The sequence below is a fragment of the Pristis pectinata genome, chromosome 4 (genome assembly GCF_009764475.1).
Source record: "Pristis pectinata isolate sPriPec2 chromosome 4, sPriPec2.1.pri, whole genome shotgun sequence".
Taxonomy (NCBI): Eukaryota; Metazoa; Chordata; class Chondrichthyes; order Rhinopristiformes; family Pristidae; genus Pristis; species Pristis pectinata.
In genome coordinates this window covers 48,767,541-48,793,003 of record NC_067408.1, presented here as the reverse complement: position 1 = coordinate 48,793,003, position 25,463 = coordinate 48,767,541, and the positions used below count along the sequence as shown (strand labels likewise).

Sequence of the window (25,463 nt, the reverse complement as noted above, 5' to 3'; positions counted from 1 at the left end):
TTTTCAACTTTAAACTCTTACCTTCGCAAATACGATCGAGACGTGCTCGCTTTACTTTGTGTTTGTCCATAACAGGCACAGACATGAGAGCTACAGGTCAGAAGTCAGCAGCACGACGACTGAAGGTGGATTAGTTTTGTATCCACACCAAAAACTGGAGACATCAAAATTCACAGGTTTCAATATCCCAAACTCTCCTGTTGGCCTGTTTTTTCAAATAAAAGATAAACATTTATATAATCTCTAGCAGAGGTAGGATTTCCACTGCCTTCGCTAATTCCCATAGGCAGTTCAGCCAAAAAGCATTTTCAGAGTACCAAATAACTTACCATATAAAAATGACAATTCCCCACTAATATGTTGCAGCACTCACTCATTCTGAACCCATCATCCTGTATTTGTCCAATTCCCACAGAATATGCAATAGTAGCATTTACATGTTATTTTAATGTACTCACCCATTTACAAAGGTGCAAATTAATAAGTGCAACAGACACATCCCTAGTTATCAACTCAAACACATAATACAACCTAGGAATAATTCCAGATAGCATGGTTTGTCCATGTAATCGTAATTCTGAAACGATATAGATGGCATGTTCTGAGTTGGCCTCCCATCTTCCACCCTGCATAAACTTAAGTTCATCTACAACTCTGTTGCATGCATCTTAACTCTGTCTATGATCAAAAATTAACAGTGGCAGGTAGGGAGTGATGTTATGACCGGAAGGCTAAGATCAGTGCAGTTCCACAGGGCTTCACACTTGGTTCCTTGATGATTTTTGTGATATTAATTATTAGACTTAAATGTAGGAAATATGATGTTTCCAGATGTTACAAAAATTAGCAATGTGGTTGACAGTGCAGAGGAAAGCTTTGGAAGATACAAGCGGTTAGACAAAATGGTGTCAAATGCAATACAAGCCAGAAAAGTCAGGTAAAACATTGAAGTGCAATAGGCAAGGTAACGTACAATAAATGAAGGAAATTAAATGCTGTGAAAGAACAAAGGACCTTGGAATTCACATCTCCAGATCCATAAAAGGAGGACAAATCCACAAGGCAATTAAAAAGGAATAGAGGATACTTTTGCTGCCTTCCTCCCAACACGCTCAGTCCTCTACACGTTAAAAATTTCAGCTCTGATGAAAGATCAAACTATAATGTTAACTGTGCTTAAGGCACAAAACACAAGAATAAGGAGGTTATGCTTGGATATAGTACTAGTCAGACCACAGCTGAAGTACTGCACACAGTCATCACATTAAAGGAAAGATGCGATAGCCCCGGAAAGTGCAGATTAGATTTATGACTACGTTGGTAGGATCAGAAAATAGTAGTTATAAAGGTTGGATAAGCTAGGCTGCCTTCTTTGGAATAGAGGTGGCTGAGGGGAGACTTAAGGTGTATAAAATAATGAGGAGCCTAAACCTATCTCCCACAGCAGAGGGTTCAAAAACCAGAGGCTATTGATTTAAAGTAGTTGGTAGAAGCATTAAAGGAAAGATTTTTTTTCACCCAGATGGTGTCGGGGTTTGGAATTCCCTGTCTGCAAGGATGACAGAGGCAGTACTTAGATGTGTCCTTGAAGAGCAGTGCTAGAGACCTAGTACGAGAAGGTGGAATAAGATTTGGTAGCTCTTTGATATGCTTCTCACCATGATACACTTCATTCCTATGCTCACCAACTTCTGCACTGATTTTCTAATCTGGCAACGTCTCAACTTTATATCTGGTGTTCTTATGTTTTAATCCTCTTGCATCCTTCCTACTAACAACCTCCTGCTCTACAACCCTCCATGCTCCTCCAATTTCAACTTTGTTTGTATCCTATTTCCTTCACTCGCCAATGGCGGCTGTAGATGCGTCTGCCCAAGTGCCAATTTCTAAAACTTCCTTCTTCCAAATTCTCCTTAAAACTTACTTCTGACCACACTATTTTGTAATCTGTCCTAATAACACACAAGGAGCCTTGGTATGAATTTTTATCTAATATATCAAATTTGTCTGAAACTCCTGGAAACTTCACAGGACCACATTACTTCATTATAAAAATGGAAGCTGTTACATGAACACAGTATTAAACCTGTCAAATTTTCCTTCTGTCATTTGAATCCGGACAAAGTGGAAAGATAACTTGGAACCTTCCAGACTTAATCCATAACGTGCATGCCCAAATGACCGTGATGTGGTCACTATAAATGAGCGTGATAATGTGCTTCACCAGAAACTCCAATAGGTAGCTGGCACTTCCTGTTGAACCTTCTGAATACAGCAATTCATGTACAATCCAAACATGTATTTCCTGATCAGGAAGTCTTCAGGAAGACTCTCCCAGAATATTTAAATTTGTCAAGACTTGAATAAGGCACCACCCATGCTTCCACACTTTTCACCTCAATAAAATTTCATTACTTCTCCTATCAAAAAATATTGATTGGGTTAGTTTCACAAGAACCAAACCATTTTGTACCATGGCCTAGGACTGTTCCTTATTTTTGGACTCAACCACACTGGCAAGCTATTCAATTAAGCAGAACATTGCAGGTACACCTATCCCATCCTCATCAAAACCCAAAATGGCTTCCCAACAACAGTGGCTAGGAGGCAATGGTAACAGTGATTCTGGCTTTTGAAACATACCAGGAACAGCCCTAGTTTGGAGAACCTGATAGAATGAAAGAACAGGGTGATTTTCCATGGAGGTGATGGCACTTCTGTCAGATTCACCTGTATTGCTCCATGAGTGTCCCAAGTCTGGTCCTAGCACAAGCCAGAACCATCTTCCACCATGCCACCCATGCAGCTGGCTGCCACTGAATTGGTGGATTCCAAAGTCCAAAAGGCAGCACAGATTTCCCCAGTTCTATACTAGAAATGTGCCTACTGAGTGGTCACAAAAAGTTATTAATTAGCATCAAACTCATTTCATACAAGGAATCATGCGTTAAACCTAGCAAGCTTAGAATCTGTGAATAGAATTTAAACAACAACTGACCTGGAGTCATTTTTCAGATTTTCCAACCCAAAACATATGCCCAATGATTAGATGGAAACTTGCAAATGTAATCTGGATCCCCCCCTCCCTTTGGGCATGCTTTCCCACCACCCCCAATAATGCAAAGTACCAAGGCTGTGTGTAAAATTGCAGCCTTTTTCTATATCCTTTTTAAGGTAAGGGAACCAAAATCATGCTCAGTATCTGCCTTTTTATTCCTCTTACCGAAGTGAATTACCTCTCACTTCCCACATCAAACTCCATTTGGCAGGCTTTCACCCACTCGATCTATAACCCATTGCAGAATCATAATGTCCTTATCACAACCTGTCCTTCTACCCATTTTTGTATCAGCAGCAAACTTGGAAACTTAGATTTTGTTCTCTTCAAGGTCATTAATGTAAATAGTAAACAACTGAGGTCCAACCAGCAATCCTTGGGATACTCCACTAGCTACATTCCTCCAGCCTGAAATGTTTTCTATATGACAGCTAGCTTTCAATCCACCCTAACACACATCCTCCAATGCCTCGGGTTCTTAATTTATGTACCGGCCTCTTACATGGCAGCTTGTCAAATGCCGTTTGGAAATCTAAATACACTACATCTACAGGTTCCCCTCCATCAACTCACCGTCACTTTACAAATAAGTCTAGCAAATTTGTCAAACATGATTTACCTTTCATAAAACCATGATGACAAGTTTGATTATATTCAGCTTTCCTAAATGATCAGTTATTCCCTCCAATTATCCACTCTAGCATCTCGCGAATAATAGATGTTACACTAACTGGCCTATACTTTCCCACCTTCTGTCTTCTGCCCTTTTTGAACAAGCAATCACATTTACTGTTTTCTAATCTTCTGGTATCCTCCCGAAATTCAGCAAGTTCTCAAATTTTTCAACCAGCTGACCCACTATCTCTGCAGCCACTTCCTTTAAAACTCTTGGATGCAAGCCATCAGGACCCAGTGACTTGTCTACCTTTAGCCTGTGACTTTATCCCTTGTGATTGAGATTTTTTACAAGTTCCTCCCTGTTATTTGAAACCAGCCCATATTTTATCTTGAACATTTATACCATTTACCTTATTTCCTCATGGCCGAAATAGCAGCCTCCTATCAAGTCTATGCCAGCTCATGCAGCAATCTTATTCCCCCCCACCAAGTGTCCTTGTATCTTATTATCCTCACATTCCCAACACCCTTCCCGCCCCATCCCCAAGATTCTAACACTTACCTACACACCATGGGCAATTTAGTCTCCAATTAACGTATCAATTTGCCATTCTTTAGGATGAAGGCAGAAACTGAAGTACCCGGGGAAACCCACACAATCACAGGCAAAACATGCAAACTCCACACAGACAGCACCAGAGATCAGAATTGACCGTGTTGCTGGAGGTGCAAAGCAACAGCTCTACAAACTACGCCACCGTGATGCTCTACAAAGAATGCATTCTCCAACAACTTATTCCAAAGATTAATGAGCCTTTAAGAAAATAAAAACTTCCCAACTTCTGCTAGATCTTTACATTTGGAAGCTGCATGCACACATCCTCTTTTTCCAGCTTCAAGTTGTTCATCCATACAAATCCCAGCCGCACCTCTTCCTTATTCTAAATGATTAAATTCTGCCGGAAGTCTATACATTCTCCCAAACCACCCCCCCCCCCCACTAAACTTAAGTTTTTAAACAGCAGGTATTTAGAATCTGGAATGCACTGACTAAAAATATGGTTGATCCAGTTTCAAATGTATTGTTCAAAAAGGGAACAAGATAAATATTGAGGTAAAATGTTACAAGGTTACTGAGAATGGGGGAAGTGGGGGCAACGGGATCACTCTTTAAAGAGCCAACACAGATTTGATGGGCTGAATGGTCTCCCATAATGTAATAATACTTTGATAATGTTATCAAGTAAAACACAGCAGCTCTTGCTTTTTACAAAGTACTGAATGGAGAAAAACAAGCAGAAGCAAAAATATCGACCGCTTGCATCAAACTCAAAAAAAATTCCATACCAGCTAAGGTACAGGGAAATGCTGAGCTAAGTAAAGTCAATGGAGAAGGATGGTGTAGTCAGCTGCATCAAAGACTACAGAAAGATGATGAGGGATGGGAAGGAAATATGCTTGTGATTTTTCTTAAGTTCTATTGGGCTTGTCGTAAAACAGCTCTGTGGTACATACCAGATTCTCCACCTCTACATGGGAGGCACTCATTGTAGACGCTACATGCAATTTCAGCAGTACAGCTTAATGCCACATGGGGACAGGAAAGCATTAGGATAATACAAGTTTCTCCCAAGGCAAAATATTTTACCTGTATTTCCTAGGATCAGTTCAATGCCAACAGCCAAAGTTCAAACTCCTTACTAGCAGTCTTTCAAATCAATAACAGCACTTACCAGGGGTGGAAAAGATTGTGGTTGTGACTAACCTTGTTTCCTCCACCATAACATGCAAATCAAATCAACACTGCTTTGCTGATTTGCAAAATTCTCAATAGGCATGAGCCCTGCATGCAGAACTTGAAATTTCACAGGTATGCAATGGCTACCTTCTGCTTTTCTCATCTCCATATAGGGAGAAGTTGCAATCAGACACTGAGCACTACTGAAATGAAATGCATGTCTTGATAAGATGGAACTCCAAGATGTCCTTATTCACCTGCCACCTAGAAGAACAAGAGCAGCAGACGTATGGAAACAGCACCACCTGCGGGCTTCCCTTCACATCATGCACTATCTGATCTGGATATATGTCATTATTTCTTCGTTTTTACTGGGTTTAAATCCTGGAACTGCTTACCCAAGAGCACTGTTGGAGTATTTCCAAAGGAACTGCAGCATTTCAAAGAAGCTCACACCAGCTTCTCAAGGGCAACTAGGCATGGGGAATAAATGCATCTGATACATTCTAATAAATTATTTCCTTTAAAATCTATTCTCAGATAAACAATAATTGGTTCTAGGTAAACATTTGTAAAAAATCAACCCAACTTCTGGGAACTTACCACAAACCACATATTCTGCCACTGTTTCCATTTCCCCACCTGGCCACTGTTGCAAGTTGAAAAAGAGCATTCATAACTTTGATGCTGTATCTAACATGAAGCTAAGTCACTGAGGCAACATTCACTCCATCAAAAACTTTGTGTTTTTACTCCATCACCTTTTGTACATTCAGTCATTTTCTGCCGAAGCCTTCATCAGATTCAACTGTTTAGTGCTCTCCTAACTGTATTCTCATTTTGCACTGTGTAAACCATACAATATTCAATTCCTAGCTGCCCAATTCTATCTCATCATGTCCTACTTAGCTAGTACCCTTGTCTCTGTTGACTGAATATTGGTTCTGGGTTCCATAATGTCATTCACATCATTAAAATTCTTCTAACCATTATTCATCTTTCCATCCTAAAACGTTCCTGTTCCCACCTCATTAATTTCCTTGCCTTCATCTTAAGTTTTTTTTGTATACCCCCTTCCTTGCACATGAGATAGCCATGCTAGCATTCCTTAATCACCTGTAGGTCATCTTTCAATCCCTCCTTGAAACCCATCTTTTTGATAAAGTTTCTGGTCAGTCCCAAGTTCTCCCCCTTAGATTCAACATCTACATGTCTGATTACACTGCTGTGAAGTATCTTGGGACATTTCCTTACTATAAAGCAAGGCTTACCATATATGCAAGTTGCAGTTATCAATCTACGTGTGGGAATGAAATAAAATTACAAATGAATTCAACCTCCTGACTTTTTTCTCCTTCAATCCAGGATAAAACATTCATAGTTTTTCACCTGCCATCAACTCAATATTGCTTTGGAAATAGAACCTAGGGGTTGTCCTGATCTGTGACCTAGAAGGTATATTCAGAGATTGGGAAAACAGCACACATTCAATTAACAAAATATACCAAATGGATCTGATATACTAAATACACCAGATCTGACCTTGCTCTTACCAGATTTATGCACATATCCAGATTCCAGCATCAATGGATTTCTGTTACCCACACCCCTCCCAACCTCCTCCTTTTATTACCAGTTCAACTGAAACTAAAGAATTAAGCACAGACCAGTGATAGCAACATGATAGAACAGCTTAATACTGCACATACCTTTCCATGTGAAATCAATATTTTTTGCAACCAGTACAGCATTTGCATCAGAAAGTGTCCAAGGTTAATCACTGACATCAACATTTAGTGGCATATTTTCTTATACTAAAGACATCAGCAATGTTGACAACACAAATTGCCTCAATGCTTCCAACTGTACAAAAGATAAATACTTTTAACTTTCCTTACAGATTGAATACCACTAATCCAGTTCAGGTTCCTGTGGCAGCCCAAATGTCTATTTCCAAATAGAACTCGGTAATAATAAATCACTTCACCCACTTACAGATCACAAGCATGCTGAACAGAGTTTGACATTGCCTCTCTTCAATCTCTACTCTGCATATTCAATCTCTTCAAGCAATTGGACAAATTGATGGGAATTTCAAATGATTGCACTCTCAGCTACCAGTCAGATGGTTGCTTGTTCTTATTCCACCGAGCACAAAAAAATCTAGACCAACACTTTGGTATTATTCTGAGGAAGCACCATAGCGTGAGAAGTGCCATCTTTTACATGAGCCATTGAACTCAGCCCACCTGCTTTCTCAGGTGAATGTAAAAGCACCCAAAGCAGTATTCTGCAGATGCATAGGAGAGTTTTCCAGCATCCCACCCAATACTTGCAAATGTCAACATCTCCAATACAAATTATCCTCACCTACTGCTGTTTTGTGGGACACATTAGCTGCAATGTTTCACATAGTAGAACAATGGCTACACTTTTTTTTGGGCTGCAAAGCATTTTGGGACAACTTGAGGGCATGGTGGCTGTATACAAATACAAGACTCTCTTTAATAAATGAGCCACTCAAACCAATAGCACGTGTAGACACTGAATTGGATGCATTTTTCCCCCATCACTTATTTTTAATACTTTCATTGTCAGGAATCTGGCTGTACTGACAAGATCACCATGTGTTATCTCATTTCTAGTTACCCTAGAGAAAGTGGTGTTGAGCCTTCATTAACCGCAACAGTCTGCTGTGTTGGAGGGGATTCTACAACATTGTTAGGTAGGTGTTCCAAGAACATTTCAAAGTGTCATTAAGAGAATGGATAGTGGCACACAAATTAGCATAGAATCAGTAAACCCATTGGTCCTATCTACATGAGGCACTGCCCCCAAGAAGGCAACATCTATCAAAAGATCCCCACCATCCAGGTTTTGCCATCTTCTCGCAGTTACCATCAGGCAAGAGGTATAAAAGCCTGAAATCCCAAAATACCAAGTTTAAGAACAGCTACTTCCCTTCAACCATTCAGTTCTTGAACCAACAGGCACAACCTTAATCACTACCTCAAAATAGCAATACGATGACCAATTTGATCACTTTGCACTGCAATGGACTTTGGTTTTTGTGTTAATTGTGTTGTAAAAACTGTGTATAATATGTTTTTCTTGTGAATGCTGCTTATCTGATGTGATGTGTGTGGGATGCTGCTGCAAGGAAGTTTTTCATTGTATTTGTGCATATGACAATAAACTTGACTTTGAAAGTGTTTTCTTACTCCTTTTTTCTAAACTGAAATCAAGTAGCAAGTTTTTTTTTTAAAAGTGCTCAGAAAGTATCCAAATCTATCTTTGAACACTCTCTGGCTCTGCACTGGAGTTACATCAGTAATTGTAATCAAACCAATACAGGGAGCAACACCGCTTAATTTAAGTTGAAACTCAATACAGAATTTAGATTACGAATTCAGCACTGGAACAAGGCTAAAAAAAAAACTGGTTAAAGAGATGAACTCTGGGGGAAAAAAAGAACATAAGTCAATCAAGTCAATCCCAATTCCCACCTGAAAATTTAGAGTCATAAATGTGTAAATATATAGAAACAAAAGACAGCCACCCCATTTTTTAAAAATCAACAACATATTGTCAAAAACTGGAAAAAGGTGTCTCCTCAGTTATGTTCACATTCCCACTGAGCTAGATTAAGAACAGTGGAAGATTAAGGTTTTTGACGTGATTTTTTTTTAAACCAAAAGCTGGCAAGATCTAAAGTTATAACTTTTATCTGTTCTACAGAAGATGGGCCAGGGAACGTTTAGAAACTCAGTAACACAACAATTAAACGAAGACGGAGGGCGCAGAACCGAAACCTCACTCTTCCTCCCGTGGAAAATACGACAACCATCCCACCTTTCTGCATTTATTAGTTACCTTAATCCTCTCTTTTTCACAAAGTGTTCCAGCTCCTTAAACCATGCTGCTTCCTGTTGACTCCCACAGCGAGGCTGTTCCTACCGGAAATACAAAGGGGGGGAAAAGACAGAGAGAGAGAAAAAAAAATATAAATAAATAATAAAGTGCGTGATTGCTACCGCTGAATCCGTTGATGTCCGGTCGGCCAGACGCGGGGTGCTGGCGGGCGGCGGCAGCATGATTCACGGCGCGGCTCTCACACTCACCTCGGTCAGTGAACTCCACACTCACTCTCCGTACAATGTTGCCGCTCGGCACATCCAAGAAACCCCCACGCGTGACGACACGGCGCTCTGACGTCACCGCGCCCACCAAGCCCCGCCCCCTTCGCCGCCGGCGCTCTTGAAAATGAAAACTTGTTCCTTGTCGACGTCAGGCGCGGTTCTGCCCCTCATGCAGGCGCTGCCAATCCGGGCCAGCGGTGCCAAAAATTTGAATATTCCCGCCGCTAATTTACTTTAAGACACCAATGTTTGCTGCCGTTTCCAATCCAGAGTCTTCTCCTGCAGCTTGAGGTACTCTATGTCCTAAAGCCCGGTCTCTGCTGCGGCACCGACGCCCTGCCCGTGGTTCCCGCCACACGCCGCCGGTCCGAACCGGTGCTCCCGCGCTCGTGCTCGCCGGCCAACCAATCGCAGCGTCGCTTTGGCGCCCGCTCGCGCTCCCGCCGTTGTCCTGGAGGGCCCCGCCCGGCGGCCGCCCTCGCACACGCTGCCCTGCGGTGAAATGGGTGCAAGATGTTGTGGCGTCAGGGTGCAATCTTACGAGGGCATGGGTGAACCCACACTTTAGTGCGCAGGTCTGGTCACCCAGCCATAAGAAGGATATCATGAAGCTGGAAAGGACGCAGAAAAGATCCACGAGGACGTTGCCGGGGGAGGATGGGGGGCTGGAGGGCTTGAGTTGTAAGGAGAGACTGGATAGGCTGGGACTGTTTTCCCTGGAGTGCAGGAGGCTGAAGGGTGACTTATAGAGGTTTATAAAATCATGAGGGGCGTAGAGAAGGTGGATGATCACTGTCTTTTTCCCGGGTTAGGGTGTCTAAAACTAGAGGGCGTAGGTTTAAGGTGAGAGTGGAAAGATTTAAAGGGGATCTGATGGGCAGGTTTTTCACACAGGGTGGTGGGTATATGGAACGAGCTGCTAGAGGCAGTGGTAGAGGTGGGCGCAATTACAATGTTTAAAAGACATTTGGACGGGAACATGGATAGGAAAGGTTTAGAGGGACGTTGGCCAAATGCAGCAGCTCGTTCCATATAAGATAAGATATCTTTATTAGTCACATGTACATCGAAACACACAGTGAAATACATTTTTTGTGTACAGTGTTCTGGGGGTAGCCCGCAAGTGTCCCCACCACCCTCTGTCTGAAAAACTTGCCCATCAGATCCCATTAGTGAAATGGGTGCAAGATGTTGGGGTGTCAGGGTGCAATCGTACGGGACATCAGTGAACCCACACTTTAGTGCACAGGTCTGGTCACCCAGCCATAAGAAGGATGTCATGAAGCTGGAAAGGACGCAGAAAAGATCCACAAGGACGTTGCCGGGGGGTTGGAGGGCTTGAGTTGTAAGGAGAGACTGGATAGGCTGGGACTGTTTTCCCTGGAGTGTAGGAAGCTGAAGGGTGACCTTATAGAGGTTTATAAAATTATGATGGGCATAGAGAAGGTGGATGGTCACTCTTTTTCCCAGGGTAGGGTGTCTAAAACTAGAGAGTGTAGGTTTAAGGTGAGAGGGGAAAGATTTAAAGGGGATCTGATGGGCAAGTTTTTCAGACAGAGGGTGGTGGGTATATGGAACGAGCTGCTAGAGGAAGTGGTAGAGGTGGGTGCAATTACAATGTTTAAAAGACATTTGGACGGGAACATGGATAGGAAAGGTTTAGAGGGATATTGGCCAAACGCTGGCAAACAGGACTAGCGTAGATGGACACCTTGGTCGGCATGGACAAAATAGGCGGAAGAGTAACTCTAAAAATGGAGCAGGGAAATGGAAATTCAGAGGGGAATTGGGCAGATATCCCTTAATCAGGGATGGGATTCATGGAGAGCTAAGGAAAAGGCTGTTAGATGTTGCTAACTTGCGTGAGGGACATTAAGGGAGATGCAGGAACATCAGCACAAACAAAAATGAAACATTTTTGAAATATTCACATGGATGAAATAAAGAAATCAGTGCTGGTAGTACTCAGCGGGTCAGGCAGTATCAATGGAGAGAAGAACAGAGGCCAACAACCTTTTATCAGAACTCAACAAGGTGTCACAAGCAATGCCTAGATTTGTGTAAATACTGGCTAGAGTATAGATGAGAACTTTGCTTATTTTCTGGAAAATGATACCTAGAATATTTTAAGTCCACCTGCAAAGATGCATGAAACCTTTGATTAATGTCTCATGCAAAAGACTGCACCTCTAACCACATAGCACTCCCTGAGCTCTGGAGTGCAGTGTCAGCCAGGAACAAATGTGTCCCATGTAGGTTCTTTGGTGTTACTGTTCACTAAGGCAGCTACTCAACTAAACACCCTTTATTGAACAATGTGGATGCTGAACTAAAAGCAGTGGCTGGTACAACAATGTATTAAAAGCCACACCACATGCTTCATGCAATTCTCAGAAGTAGACTTACAGTCACGTATGCTACAGGCACTGGTGACAGAAAGCTTCCACTCCAAGTCCAAGGAGTACTTACATTGAGATATAGAATGGGCATCAGAGTGCCTCAGTATAGGAGCTCTGGCAATACTATAAGACACATCATGGTAAAAGTATCATGTCATTTTGGTAGTGAATGGTGGTGGGAGGGTTCTGAAAATAGAAACTTGTTCCAGGGAGCCTGGTGATGTAACTAATGCCTGCACTTTATTGTTCCAGAATTTCCATGTCAAATGTTTCTGATTCTTTGAGAATTACAGTGATGAAAAAGCAGCAGGAAATTAGTCCGAGTCCAGAAATGGACAAATCATGAGCATGCTTTTTGACTTGCTTGTATGAATAATAGATGAAGCGAAGATGAGTTTATCAATTTGATAATGGTGCTGTCTATAATGGTTTCCAAATTTTATGCTCTAACTATTCATTCCAGTCCTAACCAATACCATTGTACCCTGCCAATACTGGCATTCAAGGCCATGTTGTATCAGTAGTTTTTCCAGTGTCACCAATGCTACTTTTTTCACGTTGTCTACAATCAGTTAAGCAAAGTATCAAGCTCAACAAAAGAAATCGCAAACAAAGCCAGAAATGAGTTAAAAAGCCTAGATATTGAATCCTGGATGGATAAATGTGTTAAAATGGTGGCTGCAACATTTTCTGGCAGATTTAATGCCTTGGCATATATTGGACCCAAACATGCTGATAACAATGCTATTTGTAGCTGGATCTCATGAATTTATATTCTGTCATATAATACTTTAAATCCTAAGCAGGAAATGTTCAAACACTATTCTGCAGTGCCATTTTTAGCAAGAATCATTGATCATTTTTTAGCTTTAATGTTTTCTTTAAAGTGTTTGCTCTGCCCATCGTAAGTTAAAGGGATACTTACAGTTTCTCCGGTCTGCTGCTTGAAACTCCGAGAGCACACATATTGACCTCAATACTCTATCTAATCACTTCTGCTACTGTAAGATATCTGTAAAACTTCACAACAATGATGTACAAGAGCTTGAATGACTGCACTCACAACATTGAGAACATGGACATCGAAGGTAGGCATTGAAGGGGATTTGGCAAAAGAGTTCCAAATGCCTTGTCCAAAGATCATGTGCAAAAAGAGATTTCAGGCAAACACATTCATATCTGGTTCATTCTGAAGAGAAGTGTAGATGCATAGATTCATCAAAGCAGCCATCATGCAGATATGTGACCTCCTGCATTAGATATGCGGATTAAAGGGCATGAACTGTTCTTACTGTCGAGTGAAAGTCACAGTAACTTAACTTTCTCACCTCTGGATTCTTTCTGACAGGAACTACAGACCTCTGCCATACTTCACAGTTTTGTGTCTACTGCTGCATTAAAGAGATTTCAAACACACTCTTGTAGGATTTTTTTTAAGTCACTAGTAGATGGCAGAGCATGCACGCTCATTTGGTAACATGCCTGGTTTCCTGAATATACAGGGCCTCAATGACTGCATTTATGAGACTCTAAGGGCACCCATTAATTAATGGACAAGAAGGACATCCAATCCCTCAATATTCAATTAGTAGTTGATCACAAGTTGAACTCCGTGATGGTCAATGCTCAGAGTGGTTGCAGAACTCATACTTTTGGAGCAATCTGTGGAGTCCACTTTGTCATTTACCTGTACCGGGAATCAGGTGTATCTGGACAGCCACGTATCAAGTGCCCTTGGTGGGGCAGATATTTCGGAACAAAGTAACGGAGATCTTCGGCGATTATGGTGTCGTATTGGTTCCATCGTGGAACTTGTGGAATTTGTAAACTCCTTCTCTCTACATTCTAACGTGGGTTTTCAGAAGCTTTTGCTCATCATTTTGCTTCATGACTGACAGAACTGAACTTTGAGAACTGTTCCTAGACTTGGGGTTTGGGAACTTGCCACACACACACTTCGGTTTACTTTGGTCAATGTCTGATATATAACGTTTTTCTTATTATTACAAGTAGTTATTAATAAATAGAGTCTAACATTTAAACATGGCTCGTTGTGTTTCTATTGTTGCTGGTATGTAACAATAAATTAAGTGAGTAGGAAAATGTTAGCAAATGGAGAACAATGTGGGAAAATTTGAAATTGTCCATCTTGGCAGTAAGAATAATAAAGCAGCAATATATAAGCGGTGATAGTTTGCAAGTTCTAAGATGCGAAAGGATCTGGGTGTCTTACTGCACAATTCACAAAAAGGCAAAAATGGAAGCAATGCAAATAGTTAGGAAAGCTGGGGGAATTTAATGCAAAAGTAGGGAGGTTATGCTTCAGTTGTATAAGATATGGATGAGACCGCATCTGGAGTATAGATTTGGGCTCATTATATAAACAAATATGTTGGTGTATTGGAAGCACTTCAGAGCATGTTTACTGGACTGTTATCTCTGGAATGGGCAGGTCGTCTTAAGACAAAAGTGAAGGGGTTCTTGATTAAAATAAATAAGATCCTGAGGGGTCCTCAGAGGATGGATGTGAAGACAATGTTTCCACTTGTGGAAGAATAGAGAACAAAAGGCCACAGGTTAAAAATAAGAGGTTGCCCACAATACAGAGATGAGGCAAAATATTTGCTCAGAAGATCACAGACTTTTGGAAGTCTCTTCTGTAACAGCCTTTGGAAGCAGAATCTTTAAATATTTTCATGGCAGGTATAGACAGAATCTTGGTAAGCAAGGCCAAGACTACCAATGATATACGGGAATACAGAGCCAAGGTTACAAACGGATCAGTGTGATCTTATTAAACTGCAAAGTAGGTTCCAGGAACCGTGTGGCCTACTATTCCTAATTTGTATTTTCATATTTAAAGCAATGGAAATAGCATTTCCATAGTTGCCCCAGGTTCAACAATATTTTTTAACAATAGTTTTTCAGCTACAATCCGTATCTAGCCTGAGTTTATTTGAACAGAAAATATTACAGAATGTGCCATGCAATTTGCCATGGAAAGGGAATCCTCTGTTCCCTTCCTGTAGTTTTCCTTCCTATTGTTTAGGACCTAAAAATAATGTTGATAAGGTCTGCACAGGATAACATGTCATGTGATGTATCTTATAGCTAACAGCTAATAAGGCTGCTAGTTCAGGATGTACTATAGATCAAGAGTACAAGTCAAACAGGATATGCGAATTCACAACCAGAAGATGTGTGGCTTAGTCTTATCCTGATTTTGTGCCCTCTGTTAGAATTCATCTTTCTGATAATTAACATAGTACTATCATTTAAAGTTATTAAAGAGGGGAAGGAACAGATAGAACAAACTGTCCCCAGTAGCTGAGGGAACAAGACAATCTATAGATGGAAGATTAATGCAAGAGATTTAGAAAATTGGTCATGAGTTGTGATGCCATAGTGGGTGTGACACAAAATTAGAGAAAAAAAGGACTACAGATGCTGGAATCTAGATGAAAAACATGATGATGCTGGAGGAACTCAGTAGGCCAGGCAGCATCCACAGAGAAAAGCCAAGTCCTGAAGAAGGGTCCTGACTTGAAACATTGACTGCCTGCTTTTCTCCACGGATGCTGCCTAGCCTGCTGGGTTCCTCCAGCATCATTGTGTGACACAAAATTATATTGTTACATGTGGTAATGTCTTTCTCTTAGATGGGCCTCAACCTAGTCATTTACTTCAAATTTTCAAGCTAAACAATACCAGGTATTCGGGAGCAGCAGTAGAGAATGCTAAAGCAAGTAAGTACCAACATAACGTTTCTTTCTCTATTTCTAACTTTTACTGCATATGTGGTCCCAGACAAATGCCTGCATATTGGGGCAGAGAAAGCATTGAAAATGGGTTTAAGCCAGAAGAAGTCATTTTTATTCAGCATAAATTTTCCATAATATCTTGAAAACTCTTTTTCAAAATCATCATTTGTTTTACTTCTTTCTCTCCAGTTTCAGAATAAACATAGGAATGAGAGTGGGAGATTTATCCCCTCTGATCTGTTCTGCTGTCATCTGGGTTGTTGTTGATATGTGACCTAACTCCATGTACCTGACCTTGCCCAATATCCCATTGTACCTAGGTTCACAAAAATCTATCAAATTAGATTTATAATCAACAAATCAACATTGTTAGTGGAAGAAGGTTCTGATCTGATACTGTGTGTTTCCTAACTTTGCCCCAAAAAGGCCTAGCTCTAATTTTTAGACAGTGCCCCTCTTCTTACCTACCTAAGGAAAAGAAATATGTCCTATCCAGCATCATTCTCCCTACGTCTTGAAAATTTCAATCCAATCACCCATTTGCCTTCTAAAGTCGAGGGAAAACAACCTGGTTCATCAAGACCTGCATGGATGAGTGTGTGCCTTTGAGAACATACCGTGTTTCCCCAAACCAGAAGCCCTGGATAAACAAGGAGATTCGCAGTCTGCTGAGGGCTAGATCTATGGCGTTCAAGACTGGTGATCCAGAATCCTACAAGAAGTCCGGGTACGACCAATGGAAGGCCATCGTGAGAGCGAAAAGGCAATTCCGTGTGAAGTTAGAGACATAATTGGATGCACAACAGCTGTGGCAGGGTTTGCATGCCATTAAGGCGAAACCTAACAGCATAAATGGCAGTGATGCTTCACCCCCCGATGAGCTCAACGCCTTTTTTATGCATGCTTTGAAAGGGAGAATAACATTACACCTGTGCAAATCCCTACAGCATCCAGTAACCCTGTGATCTCTGTCTCAGAGGCCAATGTCAGAACACCCTTCAAGAGGCTGAGAACCCTCACAAGGTGTCAGGCTCCAACACGGTAGCTGGCCAGGTACTGAAAACTGTGTCTGACCAACTGGCCGGAGTTTTCAAGGACATCTTCAACCTCTCACTGTTATAGTCTGAGGTTCCCACCTGCTTCAAAAAGGCAGCAATCATACTGATGAAAAAACAATAAGATGCTGGAGGAACTCAGCAGGTCAGGCAACATCCATGGAAGGAAAGCAGGTGCGGTCAACATTTTGGGTCAGGACCCTTCTTAGGACTAAAGATAGGAAAAGGGGAAGCCCAATATATAGGGGGGAGAAACAGAGCAGTGATAGGTGGACAAAAGAGGGGAGGCGGGATGGGCACAAGGTGGTGATAGGTAGATGCAGGTAAGAGATAATGATAGGCAGATGCGTGGGAGGAGGGGGAAAGCAGATCCACCAGGGGATGGGTCAAAGGTATGGAGGCAGGCGGCGGGGGGGGAGAGTAAAAGGAAAGAGAAAAAAAATGGTGAAAGAGAGAGAGGCTAGGAAGGGAAGAAAAGAAGAGACAGGGTGGGGGGGAGGGGTGGGTTTGGTTTACTTAAAGTGGGAGAATTCGATGTTTATCCCATTAGGCTTGTAAGGTCCCAAGATGGAAAATGAGGTGTTGTTCCTCCAGTTTGTGTTTTGGATTTCTCCCGGCAGTGGAGGAGGCCAAGGACTGACATATCAGTGATGGAGTGTGGGGGGGGGGGGGGCAGTTGAAGTGACTGGCAACGGGGCAATGCAGATCGCGGTTACGATGGAGCTTAGGTGTTCTATGAAACAGTCACCTAGTCTGCGTTTGGTCTTGCCCATGTAGAGGAGGCTGAGTTCCTCCAGCATCTTGTTTTTTCAACTAGCTTCCAGCATCTGCAGTCCTTTGTTTCTGCAGCAATCATACTGGTGCCCAAGAAGAGCAGAGTGAGCTGCCTCAACGACTATTGCCCAGTAGCACTCATAGCTACTGTGATGAAGTGCTTTAAGAGGATGGTTATGGCTAGAATTAACTCCTGCCTGAGCAAGGACCTGGACCCACTGCAATTTGCCTACTGCCACAACAGGTCTACAGCGGATGCAATCTCACTGGCTCTCCACTCTGCTTTGGAGCACCTAGACAACAGCAAATCATATGTCAGGCTGCTGTGTATTGATTACAGCTCGGCATTCAACACAATCATCCCTCAGTATTAATCAACAAGCTTCAAAACATGGGCCTCTGTACCTCCCTCTGCAACTGGATCCTCAACTTCCTTATCAAGCGACCACAGTCAGTGTGGATCGGTAATAATATCTCCTCCTCTCTGACAATCAACATAGGCGCACCTCAAGGATGTGTGCTTAGCCCACTGCTGTACTCTCTCTACACTTATGACTGCGTGACTAAGCACAGCTCAAACGCCATCTATAAATTTGCTGATAACACCACTGTTGTGGGTAGAATCTCAGATGGCGACAAGGAGGTGAACAGGAGTGAGATGGATCGGCTGGTTGAGTGGTGTCGCAACAACAACCTCGCACTCAATGTCAGCAAGACCAAGGAATTGACTGTGGACTTCAGGAAGGGCAAGTCAGGAGAACACACACCAGTCCTCACTGAAGGGTCAGCAGTGGAAAGGGTGAGCAGCTTTAAGTTCCTGGGCATCAACATCTCGGAGGATCTATCCTGGGCCCAACACATTGATGCAATCATGAAGAAGGCATGCCAGAGACTCTACTTCATTCAGAGTTTGAGGAGATTTGGTATGTCACCAATGACTCTTCCAAATTTCTACAGATGTACAGTGGAGATCATTCTGACTGGTTGCATCGCAGCCTGGTATGGAGGCTCCAATGCACAGGATTGCAAGAGGCTGCAGAGGGTTGTGGATTCAGCCAGCTCCATCATGGGCACAGCTCTCCCCACCATCAAGGACAACTTCAAGAGGTGATGCATCAAGAAGGCAGCATCCATCACTAAGGACCCTCACCATTCGGGACATGCCCTCTTCTCATTGCTACCATCAGAGAGGAGGTACAGAAGCCTAAAGACCCACACTCAATGATTTAGGAACAGCTTCTTCCCCCCACCATCAGATTTATGAACAGTCTATGAATTCATAAACATTACTTCATTATTCCTTTTTTTGCACTGTTTATTTATTTTGTAATTTATAGTAACCTTTATGTCTTTGCACTGTACTGCTGCTGCAAAACAACAAATTTCATGACATATGTCAGTGATAATAAACTGATTCTGATTTGTCTAATATCTTTTCACAATTAACATTTGGTGTCCAGGCATTCTGGTAAAGTTACTTCGCACTCCTCCAAGATTAACACATAAGATGTGCTGCCGAACTCAAAGTATTGCTGATAATATTGTTCGGGAGGAAAAAAGAAGCAAAGCAATCACACACAGCTGAAACCTAGTTCAGACTTGCCATATTTCATTGAATTATAAATCACTTATTTTTGCTTCAGTTAAATGTTTTGTTTTTCTACAAACAAAGGTCAGTTCTAGAGTTTTATTCTTATAGACATCATTGGCAAAACTGAAAAACTGAAGCAGACCCCTCCCCACCACACATTCAGAAATGCTGTAGGCTATGTACAGCGGAAAGGGTTTGATGGAAGACTCCATAGTTGATACACAGAAGTCGGGGGAAATCATATCCAAATAATCAAGTCCACATATTCCCTGATACTTATTGCTTGTGACAAATAGATAGCTTCTGGAGCTGTATTCTATCACAAACAAGCAAAATAAATGCAAGAGCACATCTTTGAGGATAAGTGATCTTCAACAGATTATTTATATTGATTTAATTCCTTCAGTTAGTATCTGGTGCATGAGAGAAATCTAGCTGATGGGCAGTGCCTTCTTTCTCACCAAATGCCCCAACATTGTAAGTTCCAGCCATTTTCAACCAAACTATCCAACGTGGTGTATCTCATCACTAAATCCCACATCAAGCTCTTCAGGTTCTCCTCTAATAATTTTTATTGCATCAAAATACTTTTCAACCCTCCTCCTTTTACAAAACTTCACTGCTATTTCCTTTCTTCCTTCAGCCTTTGTAGTAAATGATTCCTCTTCCTCAATGCATTTTAGTTTTCACTTTAATTTCATTTGTTTTGACTTACCTAACCAATTTTCTCATTAATATACTGTAATGTTAAATCAATGCTGATGACATCAATTGTTTTCCTTAACTACCCCTGTACTGCTAGATTGGTAGACTGAATTATATTTATGATTTTTTTTTAATAAAATGGTTTTATATACTTGTTCTACTTGTAAGATCCATGTGTTTTCACCTCCGCTCCAATTAAAATCCTGGCATTGAAGATGTATTCCCAGTTGTCAAAAATGTGATTTCACAGTTTTACACATGGAATTGTTTCTGCCACATAGCTGCTCCTCCATTTAGCCTCTATTTGGTCTACAGTGCCTTCACAATCTTCACCATAATTTGCCATATCTCCAATTAGCCAGTTGAATTATTGTCTGAACCTCTAATTAAGCACAACCTCAACAAAAATCCTTATGGAAAGCAATTAAATACACTTTTTCTATTATAAGTAGAGGAGAGAATGGGTGGTTTCTGATACACAGATCTTAAAATGTGAGAGGGTTAGTTGAATAAAGTCTAACTGAAAAGAATATTTGATCTTGGATCAATAAATAGAGATGTAATTCCATTTGATTCTGAGTTATTTAATGACTTATTTTTACTTCCACTTTTTAAAAACGTGTTTGACTCCTGTGGATTTTGAGGAGCAGTAATCTATACACAAGTGTTGCAATGTCCAAGATGTAGAAATCAGCTGTGACCTTATAACTCGCAGTTCACACGCAAACAAAAACACAGGGCAACTTGGGGAATGCCGTTAATTATTTACCAAGGAATTTATATTCGTCGTATGACTAGCAAATTAAATTTAGTGCTGTAGATGTTGTGGGTAAAAAAAGTGCGCACAATATGCATATAAAGTAGGAAGTAGAATAGGCACACACAGACCCAAGGAGACTGAAACTAAGAGTGAACTTTGTTTTGAGCATAGGCTGATTTTTATATGTGCGATAAATCAGAAGGGTGCTGGTCGATAATAGTGGGACGCTCGACCATTTCTTTTTACTTCTTTCTCTATGTCAGAATGTAGTTTCTGGAAGAATGTCCACATATAATTAATTTTATGAAATGTAATAATTTCAGGTTCACTTCCTCGCTGCCAATCTGTACTCCGCTACTATAACTTCGTCAGAAGTGCAGCGGAAACATTGTGTACGTGTCTAAACAAGGTTGCCATCGTTCTTCCGGCGAAGTTATAATGTCAGAGCTACGGTGAGGAAATTCCTGAGTACTGTATTCAAATTAATGAAAGCTGCATTTATGCAGGACACAAGGTGTATAACCTGGCAGATAAGGCAGGAGAGATGCATATACAATCCAAGTGCTGTAGTTTCTTAAAACTGCGAGATCTACAGTATAGAAGGATCGCCTTAACCATTACTTTTCATCAGCTGGTTTAGTCGCATAATGTGAAAGAAACAATAACATTGCCATTACGCTACTGAGGAGTATTCTGCAGGCTGCCAACTAGTGGGAATGATATTAAGGAGCAAAATTGCAGGGAAACTACAGAGACGTGCTACAGAGCAGTGAAAACGGTACGAACTATCCAGATACTAACAAGAGAAGCGCGGAGGTGGTGGCGATGGTAGGAAGAAGAATTTTTGAACTATGGTAGGGAGAACTTTTTTGACCACGTATGTTTTCCAGCCCAACAAAGAAGGAGGTATTCCTGGCCTTAGCTCTGGAGAATGGGATGGAGAATAGTTAAGAATAGCAGAATAGTTGGAGAATAGCAGAATAGTTCTGGAGAATTTAGGAACAGCAACCTTAGTGTCTTAGGGTTTAGATAGTTGTAGGAAATGATATGGACCATTCTGAGATCAAAGTAGTCAATTCAAGATGGGCCAGTTTTAAAAGTTTGAGAACAGACGTGGCCTGGGAAAATTATTATTATTGTGCCATGTTATGGGTTTGCATATACATGTACCCAGCAATGCCTTTTACCTCTTGAGCTCATTAATAATGATAGTCCGATTAGGATCTATGGAAGTGGAGATCACTCTGCCAAGTTGAACATCCATAGCAGCCATTTGAGTTCCAAGCTCTCAGAAAGACTTCCAGCAGTGGTCTCCTTTAGGAGCCAGATCTCCAATTAACATTGAACCAGTTTCACAATTGCATAAAACTGGTATCCTGACAAATGTCTATTGCACTACCTCCAGGAAAATAATGCATGACATGCTGTTGTATGAGGAGTACAATTGAAAGTAGCACTATTGGCACCAGAATAAACAGACACAGGCTACTCATGCAGCTCTAATTTTGCCACATGTTTAATGGCAGAAGAATTTTTAGCCATTGACATTTCAGAATATAAACATGTAAAAATGACAACCAAAGTATGACTTTTCAGTTTGAAGACTCAGACTAAGTATAAGCACTCAAGAGAATGAGCTACCTTTGAAATATTTCTCATCTTTTCCATTCCACTTCCTACTATGCTGACCTTGCTTGGCTTTGATTATATCGCTACCAGTTGGCTTCTATGTCATGCAACTATTGTACTCGTGCCTTTGCAGACCTGGGCTATTTACAAGTGAAAATTAGGAAGCACTTTTTCACGTAAAGGGTGGAGGAAATCTGAAATTTTCTGTTGCAAAATGCTTTGGTGCTGGGTCAATCAAACATTCATGACCAGAATCAACTCATATTTACACAGTAAGGATTTTAAAGAATATAGGTCAAGAGTAAAATAATGGAGTTGAGATGTAGATCAGCCATCATCTAATTGACTGGTACTCAGGCTCCATAGTTTGAATGACCAAAGACATTATTGAGTCACTGTGGAGTGTACTCAAAGATATTTTGCAAAAGTCAACTTTTTAAGTCATTGCAGTGACGCCAATCATCTATCTAGAGATAGGCTATATCATAGAACCAAAATAAATTACACTTAATTATTTTCATGCATGTTTTTCTGAGCAATTTCAGGTTCTTTACTGAATTAATCTACAGAATTTAACTGTTACCCTTCCCTTCCAACAACAAAGATAACAGAAAATCACTTTGTAATAATAATGTGATTCTAAAACCTGAGTAAGCAAAATTATTATTTAGTTCCACAATCAATCAAAATTCTTGATAAACTCCACTGGACTGAATTATACTCTCCTCTGGTATTCACTGCTTATGCTGATTTTAGTAAGTGATTTTTACTCCATAATAAAACCATTACAAAATAGAATTAACTTTAGAATTAACTGGCGATCATTCTCAATGAGTTAGTTAATTAGACGATCATTTGAAGAACTAGATATTAAAACGAGAAAAAGAAAAACTTCACACCATTCAACCATGTGATTCTGTTCTACGAGTAAATTAGATCACAGATGATCTGTTTTTTTAATTCCACCTTAGTTGCAAAACCCTTACCTAACGATCTTCTATCAAGCTCAGTTTTGAAACATTTAATTGTCTTAACATCCATCGATTGTTAATTTTATTCTTAAGCATTTTTTCAAGTCTGATTTCTGTCAATTATAGTGAATTTAAATTAAATAATTTTATTTAGTTTCATTTTGTGAATAGAAGACTATCCATATTAGCAAATTTTGTACATTCCCACTTTTGATATTCACTCAAGTACATGGTTCATTTCAAGCATTGTTGTAAAGCTCCCCCTACTGTTTCAAAAATGTTCTGAACCTAAGCTTGTTCGACAATACCCATTGAAGTGGTCCAAAATCACAGAGCACAAGGTTTAGGTGCAAAGTAAAATTTCCTCTACTTTGTCCCAGGAATTCATATTAAGTTAGCCAAATTTTTTTGCAATCCACCGATAGATATGTATCTTAACATATTTTTCAGGAGAACCCAAACCTTGTACTCCCTGGAACACCTTAAGAAAAACTAAATAAGCATTGAGAAACAGGATGATATGCTGCTATTAGTAAACTTCTCTTCAGTGAAATCAATGAAACCCAGTAAAATTATGACCTCTGGAGGCTGATTAGATTTGTACAGTTTCAGAGTTGTGATGGACTGTACACAAAAGCTCAGTATCTGACTGTACTTCGACTAATGATAGTTCTGAGTCATACAGACCAGCTTCTGTGCATAGACAGCTAAAATCGAGAGTCAGATTAAGACATTCTGCAGGTTAATCTTTTTCTGTACAGAAGGAATTTTAGAAATTATTTTTGGAAATCAAGAGGTTAATCTGTGGCTTTTATTTCAGTGATGCATGCCAGTCACAAAACATTTGATTTTTATTTGCCTACGCAACAATAGTGGCTAGACCAATAGAGCAAGTCATTCATTGGTTGTGAAACATCATGGCAGTTACAATAAGAAGCTAAGAATTAGGGCCAGGAGTAGGTCATTTAGCACTTCAAACCATTCAACAAGGCCATGGCTGATCTCCTCAGTATCATTTTTCTGCACTATCCGCAAATCCCTTGATTCCCTTAAGATCGGGAAAATATCAATAGTGGTTTTGAATGAACTCAATGACTAAACCTCCTCAGCACACCAGGGTAATTTCACAGCTCTATTATTAAAGAAATTTCTCCTCATCTTGATCCTAAATCACCAACCCTTTTTTCTGAGACCATAACCTGGTTCTAGATGCCTCAACCTGGAGAAACTTCTTGCCTGCACCCACCTTGTCGAACACTGTACAAACTTTGTAAGTTTCAAAGAGGTACTACTTAAATGCAAGCTCATCATTTTCCAGTCATCTCTTTAGACTAGAGTTAATGCTGGAGCAAAGGTAAATTTGATGTAACTTCCAAATTGGATCTGATTTTCTGATCAACCCCTGTGTCATCTACATTTGTGCTGAAAGTGCACTGTATCTTCTGACGCCGCTGTTTGTGCAATCTGGTGTTTGCAAAAGAGTTCCTTTGGGCAGGTATGGCAGGAATGTAAGAACCTGCAGAGAGTAGTAGACCTCGTCCAATATATCAGTGCATATCCCTCCCCACCATTGGTAATATCTACATGAGGCATGGTCTCAAGAAGGCAACATCTATCATTAAAGATCCCTGCCATCCGGGCCATGTCATCTTCTTGCAGCTACCATCGGGCATGGGGTACAGAAGCCTAACATCCCATACCACCAGGTTCAAGAACAGCTACTTCTCTTCAACCATCCAGTTCTTGAACCAACCTGCACAACCCTAATCACTACAAGCAACACTATGACCAATTTGCACTGCAACGGACTTTGTTTATTTTTGCTCTAATTGTGTTCTTTCTTGTACAATTTTGTATAATTTATATTATTAATTTATGTTTATTCACATGAATGTTGTGTATATGATGCTATGTGCCTGTGATGCTGCTGCAAGTAAGTTTTTCATTGGACCTGTGCGTACATGTACTTGTGCACATGACAAACTTGATTTTGACCTTGGAACTGTCTCCATAAGCACAGCACAGACAAGTATTTAAGCACGTAACCATCTCTTGTAGCCTTAAAGAAACAGCCCCCTCCGCACCTCCCTCAATCCCCTCCATCCTGCCACTCTCCACAAGAAAGTAATTTGCTTACATCTCTTTTAAAATGGCGACACATTTGCTTGCAGAAGAAAGGGAAGAATGAAATCCAAGGATGAAGAACCTGAGAATAAAGACCAAGGTGATGCTAGGAATGAATATAATTTCTCTGTGACTGGACAA

At 40.7% G+C, this 25,463-nt stretch overlaps 1 protein-coding gene across 3 annotated transcripts in view; it reads right to left on the bottom strand.

Annotated features, from left to right (window-relative positions):
• Window positions 1-9,642, bottom strand: part of LOC127569461 (C-terminal-binding protein 1-like) — a 64,459-nt gene extending 54,817 nt beyond the window's left edge. The window contains exons 1-3 of one of the 3 annotated variants that reach the window (XM_052014138.1): window positions 9,536-9,631; window positions 9,288-9,361; window positions 22-205 (exon numbers count right to left, since the gene is read on the bottom strand). In XM_052014138.1, the coding sequence (XP_051870098.1) occupies window positions 22-85 (64 nt within the window). In that variant the 5' untranslated portion in view covers window positions 86-205; window positions 9,288-9,361; window positions 9,536-9,631. Of the gene's footprint in view, window positions 1-21; window positions 206-9,287; window positions 9,368-9,535 lie in introns of all 3 variants that reach the window. The other 2 variants (XM_052014137.1, XM_052014139.1) reach the window with 2 other exon arrangements.
• Between the last annotated feature and the right edge of the window lie 15,821 nt (window positions 9,643-25,463).